Source organism: Aulonocara stuartgranti, assembly GCF_965226115.1.
Source record: "Aulonocara stuartgranti genome assembly, chromosome: 2".
Classification (NCBI taxonomy): Eukaryota; Metazoa; Chordata; class Actinopteri; order Cichliformes; family Cichlidae; genus Aulonocara; species Aulonocara stuartgranti.
The window spans coordinates 34,640,013-34,655,488 of NC_138940.1; the positions used below are offsets into that span (position 1 = coordinate 34,640,013).

The following is a 15,476-nucleotide window of genomic DNA, read 5'->3' on the forward strand; positions in this document are numbered from 1 at the left end:
TTACGCTATGGATTCAAACACTGAATATGTGATATTGTAGGCATTATTTCAAGCACCATCACTAAATAATCTCACATGTCATAGTACATTTTGAAATGTCTCGCACATTCGGAGTATTTTGATGACGTGTGTCGCAGTGTTACTTCAGTCTTGCTCAGTTCTGAGAACTCTGCTACAGTTGGCAGCAGCATCTGTCTTAGTGTGGGATGGACTAAATCCTGTCCAATGTGAGTCCGAGAGCCACTAAGGAGAAGTTTCCTGGGGGAGTTTTGCTCATATTGCATAAAATCTGTGTCAAGCCTCCACTGAGGGGACTTCAGGGGAAGAAGAAGACGTTTCCCAGCTGCTCACAATTAGCCAGCGCAAGCAAGAGGTGAGTTTTTACAGCAGGACAGATAACTGTTGCAGGCATGTTGTATGGGATCCTACTTTTTTCTTGAATGCTTTATCAGGATTCACGTGAAGAGAAAGTCTCAACTCCCTTCTTCTTTTATGATTTACAGTGTTGTGTAAAATTCTTGAGCTACCCCTCATTTATATTTATCATCTATAAAAATGTCAAAAATAACAGTTCCATAGACATTTTTTTTTTTGCAACAACAAAGGGGTTTTCAAAGAGCTGTTAGCTAAAAGCCTGCCATATCTCATCATGGTGTGCAGTGTCTCCTTAAAAATTTGAGGAAACTGGACAAGTGGAGGACAAAAGAAGAAATGTCATTCCTAAAAAATAAAACTACAGTGGATCTGAGAGAAAAAGCCATTCTTAAGGAAGGGAAATATTGGGAACATGCTGAGGAATGCCAAATTACACAAGAACTGTGTGTACAGCCATCTGTAAATCACAGTGGAGGCTCTATCATGGTTTGGGCTGCATTTCAGTCAGTGGTTTTGGAGATCTTATCAAAACTGATGACATTATGAACACAGAAAAGTACCATCAGACTTTGATTCACCGCTGAATATTATCAGTCTGGCAGTTGACTGCTGACACAGTTTGAAGTCATCTGATATGAAAGAACTCTGCATGTGACTGTGATTGGACTCAGTGGTTTTGCAGATCTCGGTAACATGAATGTGAAGGCTTGTGCCGAAACATCATAACATCATCAGCCACACTGAGGGTCTGGGAGTGAATCAAATGCTCAGTGTGTCTGTATTTCAGGAAAATGTGAAGCAGATGACGTCTTAGATAACACTGAAACATTTTCAGACTCACAAATGTGGATCTTAACCTGCTTTAGCTGAGTCCATATGAGTCCTTATTTCCATAAAATAACCTTTATCGATGTGTTTTATTAACCTTCACTGCTTGTTTGGTTTTTAGATTTAATGGAGCGACAAAGCAACTTGCACTCACAAGATGATGCAGAACCATCAGTCCTTATTGGTTGGGCGCTGGTGAAGCTCCAGTACGCTGTATTCGTTGCGATGTCACGGGCCCGGCAGAGACTCGTACAGCTCTCAATTGTGTTCTCATTTGTCTTCCTCCTCCTGTGGATCGCTGCATTTCTGTACGGGACTTTCTACTACTCTTACATGCCCCAGGCGACTTTTTCTGCACCTGTGAACTACTACTACAGGTGTGTATGTCAAGTCCCATCCAGCTTCTGTTTTTGTGGTCCATTCTTTCTCATTTATTCATGTTTTAATCTCCAGGACAGACTGTGAATCTCCAGCTTCGTTTTTGTGCTCTTACCCTATGGCCAACATCTCTCTGATCAGAAATAAAAAACATGTAAGTTCATCAGTTTACTCCATGCAGGGGACTTATTAGGCTTTTCTTTAGAGGAAGAAAGTGGTCCTTAATGGGGAGCGGAGTGCGGAGGAACAAAAAAGGGCTTGTTTCAGACAGTAAATTAATTTTAAACAGTGAATCATGCAAAGCCTCACTAGTAGACTCTAAAAATAAAAATATATGGCTGGAAATAAGCATAATTGTTCCCCTATAGACATTCATTCATATTATATATATGTATATATTTATATGCATTCCAAGAATACTCATATGTTTTTTGTAATATATATCGAGGTGCTGACATTCGGCCAGCCCTATCGGATGTCTTTGCAGCTGGAGATGCCGGATTCCCCAACCAATCGGGAGCTGGGGATGTTTATGATTAAAACAACCTGTTTCTCTCAGGATGGAGAGCAAGTGGCCTCCTCTGCTCGCTCTGTAAGCTGCACTCATACTCACTCAGCACCAGCGCGTCTACATGCAATCAAATAGTGTACTTTTAACAGCTACTCCAGTGATTCACTGCTGCACTGCTGTGTGTTTCCCAGGGAAAACATCAGCTGTCTGCCTCCAGCTCTCGCTTTGTGAGTACAGTGCTGATGCATGCTAACCCTTTTAATCACACAGCCTGCTCAGAGCCAGATTAGAGCTGCTTATGGCAGGTCTTCCACTGTGTCAGGTCACCCCAGTGCTAAAGTTAATGAGATGACAGGACAGAGATGTGACATGATAGCTTAGAAATACAAGATGAATATGTGACATGGACTGTTTGATTCAGCACCGATACTCAAACTCTAAAGCATTTTTTTTTAAATTTAGCAGAAATAAATTATATGAGTTTTGTTTTAATTGTTTACACATCTCCATACTTTTTAGATGCATGTGTCTAATTTACAAAAACCCTGGTAAGTGAATCCACAACCACCATGAACAGCCTATTGGTTCATGGGTGTAGTATAAACTCATGAGCGTCTGAGCCTGCATCTGTAATCCTTTCTTTAAATTTCATCACTAAAGACCTTTTGCACCGACTTGCACATTTGTAACAAAAGAGCAAAATGAATTCATCCCAGAGTCTGGATAATAATATGTGCACTGTAAGTGAAAGATATTGTGCTGTGCTGTTGTGGTCAGAGCATACTGCGATACCGCTCAGACCTGCTGAGGACGCTGGGAACGCTGCTGTTCCTCCCGGCCTTTTTGACTGGAGCAGCCGAGCAGAAACAAGTGCTGGAGGTGGAGCTCTTCTCAGACTTCACAGACAACCCAGTGAGTCCTGCATATATAGATGTTAGATAAAAAGGGAGTAGGGAGCAATAAGCAGGACAGGGATACAGGGGAACACATGTTAATACGGAAACAGCAGGTCAATATTTAACTGACACCTAATTAACAAGTTTATTTTCCCTCTCTGTTCAGTATGCTCCCTCAGTCACGGCTGTCATCGAGATCATGTCCAGCAAGGTGCAGATATATTCATCTGACCTCTACATTCATGCTCATTTCACTGGCATAAGGTGAGAATTACCCACATAATGCACACATTTGCTTGAAAAAAGAAGAACGTGTTGTAACGTTTAAACCTCCTCCAGGCCCCTCTGTGTACTCAGATTGCAGGGTTCTCTTCACAGTCTAAAGCTATTTGATGACTGTGATGTATCCAAACAATCATATGGAGCACAAATGATAAAATGTCACTATTTTAGAAAATTGCTTCGACCAGAAGGAATCATACCAGATTACCCTGGAACTGAAATGTAGGCAAAAAGGAGAGCTTTCATGTGCTGCGATTGGTTTCGACCAGAAATACTGCGTGGGAATAAAGTTTACCCAAAAGAAGTTTTCGATCCATTCATATGTACCTCGAGGGCTTCTTCCAGGAAAATGTTTGTAGTATGAAGGCAAAATTTTGAATGGCTCATTAAATACACGTTTGATTATTTATGGAATATAAATTTTTTATTTTTTTTCTGTGACCAACTGTCAGAATATGGCATTTTGTGAGATCTTCCTCAAAATCATGGGTTGGTTACTTGACAGAGATATAACAATGATAAGCCAAGGCACCAGTGGCTCTGCTTTCACTCGTGGTTTATGAGGAATGAAGCAGAACTTACATTCAGCTCAATAACGCCACAATAAATAGAATAGAAATATGATGTGGACGTGAAAGGGACACACGTTTCTCAGAAGTGGCTCTGAAAAACTTGAATTCAGGTAGCAGTGATCCTCATCTTTGTTAATCAGCTGCCAAACTCAATGACCCCAGGTCCCGACACTGTGTAGACTTTGGCCCAGTCTCAGTGACCACACTCAGAGACATGCAGACTTTGAGATGCATTACTGCTAAGTCTTTGAGGGGTGTCTCTGGCAGACAGTTTGAGTACTTTTTGTCATGGTTCTGGCTCAGGTTACCCAGAGTTTCTTGGACCTTTGAAGTTTTGAAGTTGTATTGATTTATTTCTTCTTTGTGATCCCCGGTTTGTTTGATGTTTATATTCACTTCATGTATTCTTGTATTTAGTTTTGTTCCTAGTTTCTAAGTAGCTTCATCATTTCACTCTTCGTTGTCCCTCATATTTATGTGTCTGCATTTTCCCCATGTAGTTATCTTATTTTGGGAGTTTGTGTTCCTTGTTTGTTGCTTTGAGTTGTTGCTTCCTATGTAGTTGCTGTCTTCCTCATTGTCCTTGTCAGAGCCTCAGTTCACTTCCCCCTAACATATCCCAGGTCCTGTGCTACATTTCCCTAGTATTTATTCCCAGTTTATGCTTCTGTAAAGAGACGTTTTTCTGTTGCTTTTTGTGTTTTGGTCTTTGTTTAGTCTGCACTACACATTCAGGACACTTTTTCCTGAGATTTATATAATATTTACCTGTTGCCTCACCAGATACTTGCTGTACTACTTCCCCATCATATCAGCCATTGTGGGCGTCTCCAGCAACTTCATCTTCCTCAGTTTCATCTTCATCTTCAGCTACATGAGGCTGCTGTTTCAAGTGAAACCACAGCGGGTGAGAAGAGAGACCCATGACTGCAAACAGACAGGGCTCTAAACTTGAATTATCAGATTTTTCCTTCCTGGTCATGCTTACCTGTCACTGAGTTCCTTGTTGCCTACAGTTCAGAATGAATTGGACAGAGGAGAACAACCAGCAAGGGGAGGAAAGAGCTGTCCCTGCAGGTACATTATTATTTATGTTCATGCATGTTTAAACTAACTGGATCAGTTCAAGAGTGTGATTTACTGTGTTTGACTGCTGGAACAAATTCTTTGACAGGCACTGCAGAAATGCTGGGTCCCTTCCATCAAAACCCCACAGACGTGAGACAGGAGGAACCACATTTTCACGTTGGAAATGGCACAGAGCAGCAAAACAGAGATACAATTGGTCAGGGAGAAATAAACGAAACAGAAGCAGCCTGAGGCAACTGATAAAGGAGGAGGAAAATGTGCAGAGAACAACCATGATAATGTGATGTAAAGATGAATATTTAAGGCCAATATCTGGTTGAAAATGATGAAGAAAATCAATTTTACATAAAAGCCGCAAAGAAACCCTGTCATTATGAGAAAAACATTTCATGGGAATATGTTAGACTGAAAAAAATATATATGGTTTTATTTGTTTGAGTATTTATAGGCACCACAAATAAGTCACTTGCAAATGTCTTTATAATCAAAACAAAAAGACATTTGCTCTGATATAAAATAAAACATAATTACAATGATCATAAATGTTGTAGTTGCTGGTTAACACTAATCATACAGACAAAGTCTGGAGACAAAGTAAGAGGGGTCGGGATGGTTTGGAGATGTGCAGAGGAGGAATAGTGGATATACTGGACAAAGATGGAGGTGCCAAGCAGGAAGAAAAGAGAAAGATCTAGGAGGAGGTTTATGGATGTAGTGAATGGGTGCATGCAGAGGGATAGTTTGAGGTGGAGGCAGATGACGCCCTGAGGCAACCTCCAAAGGTAGAAACTGAACGTGGCTGAAAGAAGAAAAAGAAGTTACCTACACAGCTGTGTAGGTAACTTCCCATGCCACTGAAACACACTTCTGTGTTTCAGTGGCATATTAATCCAAGATTTCTATGTTAATTTACACTTAGATAAAATCTTTTCCAAATACATCAGCTGAAAGCTGCTTTTGGTTTTGGGAGGGGTTTTAAATACAAGTAATTCATTTAGCTGGTTGACTGCATGAAGCATTACCATTAAAAAAAAACGACCTTTTTTTTCAAACTGAGCATTCTTGTTCTAAGAAATGAGGACTATTTAATGCGAAAATCAAAATCAGTGATGCTTTTATACACTGGTGTTTGCTACTCCTTTCACATAACAGCCTGAACTGGCTCTAACCAGAATCGAAACAATGTGGGGAAACTCCAGCGGACAACTGAGTATGAAGACAAATACGTTTAAAACAGAACATCCACACATAAAACAGCAGAAACATCAGCAGCACGAAGCTGGGGGCCAGAAATGGCCCAAGACAGACTCAAACCCCAGCTCCTGCAGTAGCCTTTCAGAATATTGGTTGTCTGCTCAACACAGTGAGCCAAACGGTTACCCCACTGCAAGTTTTTTAAGCAATAGTTGCAAAAAAAAAAAAGCCACACCGTGTCTCCTTAGCTTGGGACAATTACATCCATCAACACGCACTTATTGGAAAGTTTATTGGTTACACTTTGCTAGTTCCAGATTGGATCTCTTTTCAGAGCTGCTTTAATCCAACGAGATATCGTACACATCCTTCTGAGATTTTGTGCTTTATTGACATGCTAGCATCACACAGTTGTAAATCTCCCGCTCCAGCACATCCCAAATATACTTAATTGGATTGAGGTTTAGTCACTGTGGAGGCCATTTGAGTACAGTGAATTCATTGTTATGTCCAAGAAACTATTTTAAGATTATGTGATCTTTGTGATACGGCGCGCTATCCTGCTGGAAGCAATGATCAGAAGATGGGTATACTATGGTCACAAATGGGTCAATATGGTCAGCAACAATGCTCTATAGGGTGTGGCATTTTAAGCAAGTCTGAAGCAGAAATTACCAGTGTGTGAACTTCAGCAGGTTATGTTGACCATCCCTTACCATGCATAAATGCACTGAGTTGTTGCTATGTGATTGGCTGATTAGATAATTGTGAAAATGAGCAGTTGAGGCTTTCCTAACAAAGTAGTCAATGGGTTTATTTCAAAGTAATATGTACTTATAACAATATACATGAAATCTATTCTACATAATAACTGTCTAGAATTTCTGTTTTCATTAAGCTGTGAAATGTTGGACTGTGGAGCTGTTTCTTTTGTTGTATGATGAAAAGAAATTCTGAAAAACAACAAAGCAAAATTTGCATCTTTTTCTTATTACACAAATAACACTTTTTTTGCATTTATTCACTCGAATGCTGTGTAACTATTTAAGTAAAACACTGTAAAACACATTCATTATTGGAGGGAGGACACCGTATTCCTGGATGTCCTCTTGCCAGTGGCACTCTTGGCCAAATTCCAGCAGCTGTCCCTGAATAAAGCTCTGGAAACTTAACAGCGTCACTGCATGCAAAATTTGGCACCAGCAGAGAGAATGAGAACGGGATGTGGCTCACTGACAGGCACACAGCTTTGTGTAACTGAAAACTTGCAGGTGGAGGACACGGGTTAGGTAAGTTAGATACACGTGAGCATTTAATGCTGCTTCTTCTTTTTTTTCAATTTCTGTCATTTTAAAAAAATGTTGTCGTTCTAGTGATTTTTAGACTCTTTGAATGCTTTTCCTCAAACGTGTTCAAAACTGTGCATCTGTTGTAAAGATTTTGCTGTTGTACAAGCACATGTTGGGCTCACATCCGACACAAAGATGGACACTACAGATGACAACCACACAGAGGGGATAAAGATGGAGATAGAGAATCAGCAAATTGTAGAGAATGACTGCTTTTCCACCTTATCGGATAAAACGCATCAACATCTGTTGATCAGTGAAAGACCGTCGAGCAGCTGCAGGGTGGTCAGATTAAGATCCAGACCCAGTCTCCAGTCAACAAAAAGCTTCCCCCCTTATAGTCAGTGCATAGGTGGACTGGGAGAGGACGAGGATGATCAGCACAATTCAGACATGGCTTGCCAGTCAAATGCCACAAATGTGAAGGAAGACAAAACAGAAGAACTTCAAAGCACAGAACGAAACGAAGAGCTGACTACAAGATCTCCAAGGGACTGGTTAAAGGCAAAATGGAAACTTAGGAGGAAGGAGAGGTCGGGGGGAAGCTTTGAGGTCGACGCAGACAGCTGCGAGAGAGGAAGGTGGAGTGGGAAAAGAAGGGTGGAGGAGACTGAAAAAAAAGAGGAATTTAATGATGATGATGATGATGATGATGAAGGGTGTGCAAATGCTGAGGGAAAACACTGGAGAGGTAGAAACTCCAGCTTTGAGAAAGTGAGGAAAGAAGAGGAGGAAGACGAAGATGGGAGATCGACTATTTCAGCAGTAGAAGGAGATACAAAGAGCAGCAGGGAGACCCCAAAAAGGAATGATGAGGAGGAACTGCCAGGAGTGACAGAGGGGTCCACAACACAACAGTGGTCCTCCCCACATCCTATCCTCTCCAAGCTTCTGCACTCCTCCACCTCCTCCTCCTCTTCCCTCAACCTTTCCTCCGCAGAGAGCGACGAGGTCTTCAGTGAAGGAGAGGATGCTGGGTCAAAGAGGAAGACATTCAGGAAGGTGAGAATATCTGAGAACAACACATTATACACAGATGCAGCTTTAAAGTATGTTCTCATTTTTTGGGGGGAGGGGGGTCCTGGCTGATACACTAGCATTGGCTCATGTGTCTGGCTGCTCTGGTTTTCCATGGAAGTAAAGTAAAACCATGTTTCTCAACTGTTCTGTGCACCTGTGGTCCTACTGATTTGCATGGGCTTGAAAGAGGACTTTGACAAAGTCAGATTTGAATGGTGTTTGCATGCCTGGCTGCTGCTGCTGCTGCAGATATGAGAGTAAAGAGCGAACAGAGGGAGGATGATAGGAAGCACGCTCTAAACACAGTGTGTTTGCATTGTCAGACACTGAATAGCAGACAGTCGGCTGTAGCAGGCCTACAAAACATTTTAAACCAGCATGGTAACGTTTAATATGGAAGCGTGTATGATTGGAAGAGCTTAAATATGATGTAATAGAGACATTTCCTCCAAACTGCAAGCCTGTCATTTTGTAACAGTGCACTACTGAACATGCTTGGCTCAGCTTCAGCTGCTTTTGGGTTTAGGTTTTTCATTGGCTACCTCTGTGTCTGTTAGAGACTGTTTTGTGTATATACAAAGTAGATCGTAACTGCTGAGGAATGTTCTGTTTGTTGGAGTACATTTTTCAGAGTTTGTTAAGGCCACGTGACTACATGGCTCCCCGAAGTGGGAAATCAAAGAATTTTATGTAGTCATTTTATGCTTTTGTCAAAAGAAATGTACAAATGAACCATTTCCAAATTACAGAGAATTAAAGTTCAACGTGCGTCCATAGCTATGATTTCACTGTGAATGTTTTGACATTTCACGGTAGCAAACGTGCGTAAAAACACACGTACTTGCCGCTTAAAACAAACCAGTTTCTGTTAATTTTATTAATGACATCTCTGTTTTTCCTACTGTGACAAAGCAAGTTTAGCCCTTCACACTAACAAACCGGCTTACCCTGCTTCTTTTTGCATGCATGCTGCTATTCCTGTTGTAGGTAAATTTGGCACTCCAAACTCCCTGCAGGTGTTTGTCTTTGTCCTTTACACATAGGTAACCTACCTATTAACAAAGAAATGGAAGGTATTCTCCACACCCTGAACTGGCCTTAGAGATAATAGTTGTTGGATAACTACTAGACAGGAATGCTCCTCTCACGTAACATGCTTTTCTTTTTATGCCTCAGTGCCGCTCCTGGAAAACCTTCCTGACCATGATGCACTGGTCTATGAGCCGGCAGAGCTCCTGGGTCCAGCTGGCTGGACATCAAGGCATGTGTGTTACAGTTTCTTCCACACAGACACGTGCAGGCTTTCAGAAATCAGCGTGAACACATTTCCAAATGATGCTAGCTATGATGCTGTCCAACACATTGATGTTTACATGATTGCAAAGCTTTCCAAGAGGACATTTTTGACTTGTAAATATGAACTGAAGTCACTATAGGATGTACTGTATGTCATCACCACTGCTTGCCGGCATTAACTCACATTGACTCATATGTAAATATCCATGTGACTGCACATTATGTCAGCTCTTCATGGACTTAGTCATTGTTTTAGTTTGTGTTTCAAAAGATTATTAGGACGTGGGCTAGTCATTGAACAGTGGATGGTTAAAACCAGGAGACAGTGAAGCTCAGTATTACCTTTACTGAGGTGTCAGTCTTGAAAAAGTTTACTATGCTGAACTTAGGCAGTACCCATCACTCTGCTTCCTTCACTTATTGCCTTATTGATTGTATGGGAACAATAATTTCATCTCTTCTTGATGTTTGCTGATGTCATCAGGTAACTTCCAGGTCAGTAAAGGAGGTGAGGTGCTGAAACTATACAGTGAAGTGGAAGCAAACTGCCTGGATTGCCTGATGAGAGACCCGCTGAGACCCTTTGTCCCACAGTATCATGGCTTGGTAACAAGAGGGGAGCTCTGCTATATCCGCCTGGAGGATCTGCTAAGTGGCCTGAAGAGGCCCGTCATCATGGACTGCAAGATGGGAGTCAGGTAAGGCGTCCCTCACATGTGACTCATCAAGTCTTGATTGCAGAATATTAACATTCAGCTACGTGAAGGGCTTAGTGAGTTTTCTAGGAGAGAAAATGTCAAGATTTCAGATTTTATGAATAATACGCTACACTGGTTTTAATGTATAGAAAGGGTATTTGGGAATAAATTGTTTATATCATGTTCTTGCTATGATGACTAACTCATGGAAGGTTATTTTTATATCGAATCCCGAAAAAATGACAAAACATTAAAACGTGAACATCCAGTTTGTACCTGGTCCTGAGCTTATAGTCATTAAGAGCGACGGATACGGGAACTGTCGTTTTGAATGGTTCAGATACGTCTTTGTGTCCACAAGGAATGAATTGAGTCTTACCTTATGAGACCTCAGCATCTAAACACCACACTTTCTGCTCAGGGCCAGGAATTAAACCTCCCCTTGAATTTCACTCACTGTGGTATATCACACCATTATTTCCAGTCTGATATTGGTGTTTTTGTTTGAATGACCCCTTTGTCAAAACTAAATATCTACATTTTCTTTGCTAGAACCTACCAAGAGGATGAATTAGTCAAAGCTCGTGTCAAAGCTCCTCTGCGAAGCGATATGTACCAGAAGATGGTGAAAATGGACCCTTCTGCTCCGTCAGCAGAGGAACATGCACAGAAGGGAGTCACCAAATGGCGCTACCTTCAGTGGAGGGATTCAATCAGTTCTACGTCCACGCTGGGCTTCAGGATAGAGGGCATTATGGTAGGAGTGAAGGCCAGGGAAGGAACTGCACTGTTTATGTTTATTAAAAGTATCCATCTGATAAAGTATCTGTTTCTGTCTCTGTGAGTCAGATGGAGGATGGTAGCATCCAGCGAGACTTCAGGAAGATTCAGACTTTAGCTCAGGTCACTGAGGCACTGCTTTACTTCACCAGGAGCCAGCTGCACACTCTGGTCAGTTCTGCTAACATGTAAAACTTTTCCTTTAGAAAACGCACTGGAATCATGTCATAGTAAGAAAAAAATTGTTTGATAACAGAAAACAGAACTGGCAACTTCAAAACTGATAATGAATGCAATCCTTAATGAGCAAGCAAGTGGAAAAAGTGAGGATAAAGAAACCCTAAGTGGAGCTAAACCTGGTGAGGACTTACATCTGCTGTGACCTGTCATGGTCGTAGGGAAAAGTGTAGAGAAGTGCAAAGTTCTTGCAGTGTATACCTAAAGACACTTACCAGACCAAACTATTTTGAAAGAATAATCCAACACCAACCACTTTACAAAATGATCAGAAAATGTAAAATTACTTTTGGATTTTCTGCTCATTCACATCTCTCATTCTTAATTTTTGGAGAAAGCAGACCTGCATTTTCTGGCAGAGCTGTGACCATATTAAAAGCATTGTCTTTCTTTTACAAATAAGAGTGAAAAAGTGTCATCGTGACTTGTCGAATGTGGGCCCAAATGCAGGCAGGAATGAGCTAAAAATGATCCGTTTATTAAAGATGTTGGCAGATAATCCACAAAAGGAAAAAAAACCCCACAAAGTCCAAAATATAACTGAAAATACACAAACATAAAACTTGGAAAACACACGAGGACAAGGAGACAGAAACAATTGTCACACAGGGGTATTTGGGGCAGCGAGGAGACCCAGCTGAACTAGGACTCTAATAAAAAGTCAAAACGCAAAATAAGTAAACTTGAAAATCTCGTAAACAGGCACACAAAGTTACTCAAGCAAAATGAGAAACAACTCAAACCTAAAGCATACTTAAACCCAAAATGAAACTAAAACTCTAAAAACTCAGAACCGTGAAGAGACCCAGGGATAGTGACACTGAGTGCAGCCTACAGCCCAATTGGCTGCACATACACTGACCTGGTTATCTGAAAGCTTTGGCCATGTCTAAGATGAGCATCCACTGTTGTAACACTGAAAACAAGGAAAAGCATAATAGATCCCATTTGTTTTAGTTATCATAGCTTCACCATTTTCTGTTGCTAAACATTTCCACCCATGTGTGTTCTCAGAGAGCGTACCACTCCAGACTCCTGGCCCTGAGTGACGCACTAAAGAATTCGCCATTTTTCAGAACTCATGAGGTTAGTCTACATGTAGAGATGAATCTTGTTCAATTGTACGATAAATAAAAAACACATGAATTCATCATAGCCACTCTTACAATACCTTTATGTTTTTTAATCGATCAGGTGATTGGCAGCTCGCTTCTCTTTGTCCACGACCACAGCAAGGCCAGTGTATGGATGATAGACTTCGGAAAGACGACGCCTCTGCCTGACTCGCAGGAGCTCCGACACAACGTCCCGTGGTCTGAGGGTAGCAGGGAGGACGGCTACCTCATCGGTCTGTCCTCTCTCGTCGCATCTTTAGCCCAGGCCATCAGTGTGGCCTCCTGGCAGCAGGAGGAGAGCTGTGAGGAGGAGCAAATAAGCCCGTGAATGTGCATTTTTGACAGTCGTTACACAATTGTAAGTGGATGAGATGGACAAATCGACTGGTGTTACATCGGAATGGTTTCATTCACTGGAAGAGACTTGATTTGTTAATGGAGATTGTGTCTTCAGGGGCTAAGGAGGAGGAAAAAGGGACTTCAGTGTACCGAAAATCCATAGATATGTGGTTGTGCATCCGGTATGTACATACTCTGACAGTTAAAACTACTATGTTACAAAGACCTTTTTGTTTTCTCATTTGCAAAAGACGGACAATCCAAGGAACATCTACAGATCAGGGGCTTGCCCAGTGAAGAGGCATGGGTTGGGAATGACTCTGCTGGAGATCTGTTTACAAATGCTCCTGTCTTGTTTGTTTTAATGTGGTTGGTCTGCATAACCTAAAACAGCTTACCTTTGTTGCAACATAAGCTCATTTAAGGTATCTCATAATGCGCACATCGACTGAACAGCCTCGTGCTCTATCTTTTTTTTAAGACAGTATGTGTAAAAAACATGGGTTAAGTACAGATTAAGCTATACCAATGAAGAAAACACAGCCACAATGTTTGTATTGTATTATTATATTGTTTGTATTTAGATTACTTACACATGATGCAGCTGAAATGTTTTTCACAGTTTTATAGGCTATAAATAACCTCACATATATATATATATAAAATTAAAATAAGAATGCTTCTTTCTGTTGGGTTTTTATATATCCATGTCACTATTATCATCATCTTATATAAAATGATCAATGAGTTGCAGACATCCAAGTGATATGCAAAAAAGTAGATAAATAAATAAAATGCTAAATGGCAGTGAGAGTTTAACAGCTGAAATCTCAGGGCAGTCAAATCCATTCGATCATTGCAAAAAGCAGGTTGAGTGAAATATTTCAGTGAGCTGGATTGGTGCAGCCAAAAAGCATATATGTCACGGTTCAAGGTTCTTTATTTGTCACATACATAGTTATACAAGTATAACACACAGTGAAATGTAACCTGACACACTCCTCGACGTGTGCAAAAATGGGGGGGGGTAGAGGATGAACATTATATATATATAGTATATACATTGGGTAATGTGCAGTAGTGAATGTGCAGAATGTACATATATGTATTACACTGCATGAGGCAGTGGTGAAGTGTTCAGCTGAAGTGACGGATGAGTTTAAGGTGGGGAAGGATCGGCTCTGAGCCCCTTCTTATTTGATGTGGTGATGGGCAGGTGGACTGATGAGGTCAGGCAGGAGTCCACAGAGACTCCTGCCTGACCTCTTACACATTATGATCTGAAGTGAGAGAAGGAGGCAGGCTGAAGAGAGCATGGAGAGGTGAAAACACATCTAAAAGTGAAGCTGCAAGGAACAGAGGTGGTGAAGGTGGATGTTTAAATATCTCGGGTCAACCATCCAAAGCAACAGATGGGGCACAAGAGAGGAGAGAGTCCAGGCAGCGTGGAGTGAGTGGAGAAGAGTATCAGGGGTGATTTGTGACAGAAAGAGAACAGTGAGAGTGAAAAGGAAGGTTTACAAGATGGGAGTGAGACACTAGCACTGACAAAAATACAGGAGGTGCAGCTAGAGGTGGCAGAGCTGAAGGATGGACAGGATTAGAAATGAGCACATCAGAGAGACAAAGTTATAGAGGCAGGGCTGACATGGTTTGGACATGTGCAGAGGAGGGATAGTGGAAAAAAATAGGAGGAAAATATTAATGGAGGAGGGTTGGTGTGACAGATGAGGACGCAAAGGGTTGAGTGAGATGGAGACAGATTTCCACAGTGGGAATCCCTAAAGGGAGCAGCCGAAAGAAGAAGACTGAAAGATATGATTTGTGCAAATCTGAAGTATTGTTAACATAATGCTGAGTGTTTAATTTAAAGTAAGGCAAATAATAATAACTGAAAAGTAAGCAGTAAAACAATTACAATTATTAACCCTGTGAGGTCTAACACATCATCGGTGATCTGAACTCTAGGCTATAACAATATGTTTTTGTTTCTCACTGACATTGAGAAACAGAGGATAACAAAATAATCAGACTAACTTTACTTGTTAAATTCCTTTTTTCTGCAAAGTGTTACGACTCAGAGCTAGGGTTAGGGTTTCAACAGATTTATGTACTTCAGCTAAATTCAAGTACATTTTTGTGTTCAAAAGTTTAGAAAAATAGAAATATCTGGCCCAAGAGACAATATTCCCCCAACATTAAGACATCATAATTAGCATTTTAGTGGTTGTAGACTGTCAAGATGAAAATGTATAGTTTTAGTAATTAAAGGCTCCATCTATTGAAAACACATTTGGCATTAAAATGTGACAAGTCTAAAACAGAGACCACAAATTATGATGCAGAAGTTTGCAATAATGTTTTGGAGCTGTTATTACGGACTATTGTTAAAAAAGACAATGACTTAATTTTGTATTTTTTTTTTAGTTAACAACAGGAAATACAGCAGAAAAATTAAATTTTTCCCCTTTTGTTATTGTTTAACAACCTAATAATAATTTGTGTTTGATTGACAAA

General features: G+C 40.8%; 2 protein-coding genes across 2 annotated transcripts; both read left to right on the forward strand.

Moving 5' to 3' along the window:
* Window positions 1–245: 245 nt before the first annotated feature.
* On the forward strand, window positions 246–7,297 carry LOC309714736 (seipin-like). The gene is made up of 10 exons (XM_082547401.1): window positions 246–373; window positions 1,325–1,580; window positions 1,657–1,735; window positions 2,030–2,173; window positions 2,284–2,319; window positions 2,870–3,004; window positions 3,155–3,252; window positions 4,626–4,749; window positions 4,859–4,919; window positions 5,017–7,297. The coding sequence occupies exons 2-10, from the start codon at window positions 1,330–1,332 to the stop codon at window positions 5,160–5,162; spliced, it is 1,074 nt and encodes a 357-aa protein (XP_082403527.1). The 5' UTR covers window positions 246–373; window positions 1,325–1,329; the 3' UTR covers window positions 5,163–7,297.
* A 27-nt stretch (window positions 7,298–7,324) lies between these two features.
* Window positions 7,325–13,623, forward strand: LOC309714726 (inositol-trisphosphate 3-kinase A-like). Its single transcript, XM_082547388.1, has 8 exons — window positions 7,325–7,414; window positions 7,563–8,476; window positions 9,671–9,755; window positions 10,275–10,488; window positions 11,041–11,245; window positions 11,338–11,439; window positions 12,520–12,591; window positions 12,700–13,623. Exons 2-8 carry the CDS (start codon window positions 7,610–7,612, stop codon window positions 12,946–12,948), a joined length of 1,794 nt encoding a protein of 597 aa, XP_082403514.1. The 5' UTR covers window positions 7,325–7,414; window positions 7,563–7,609; the 3' UTR covers window positions 12,949–13,623.
* Window positions 13,624–15,476: the final 1,853 nt, after the last annotated feature.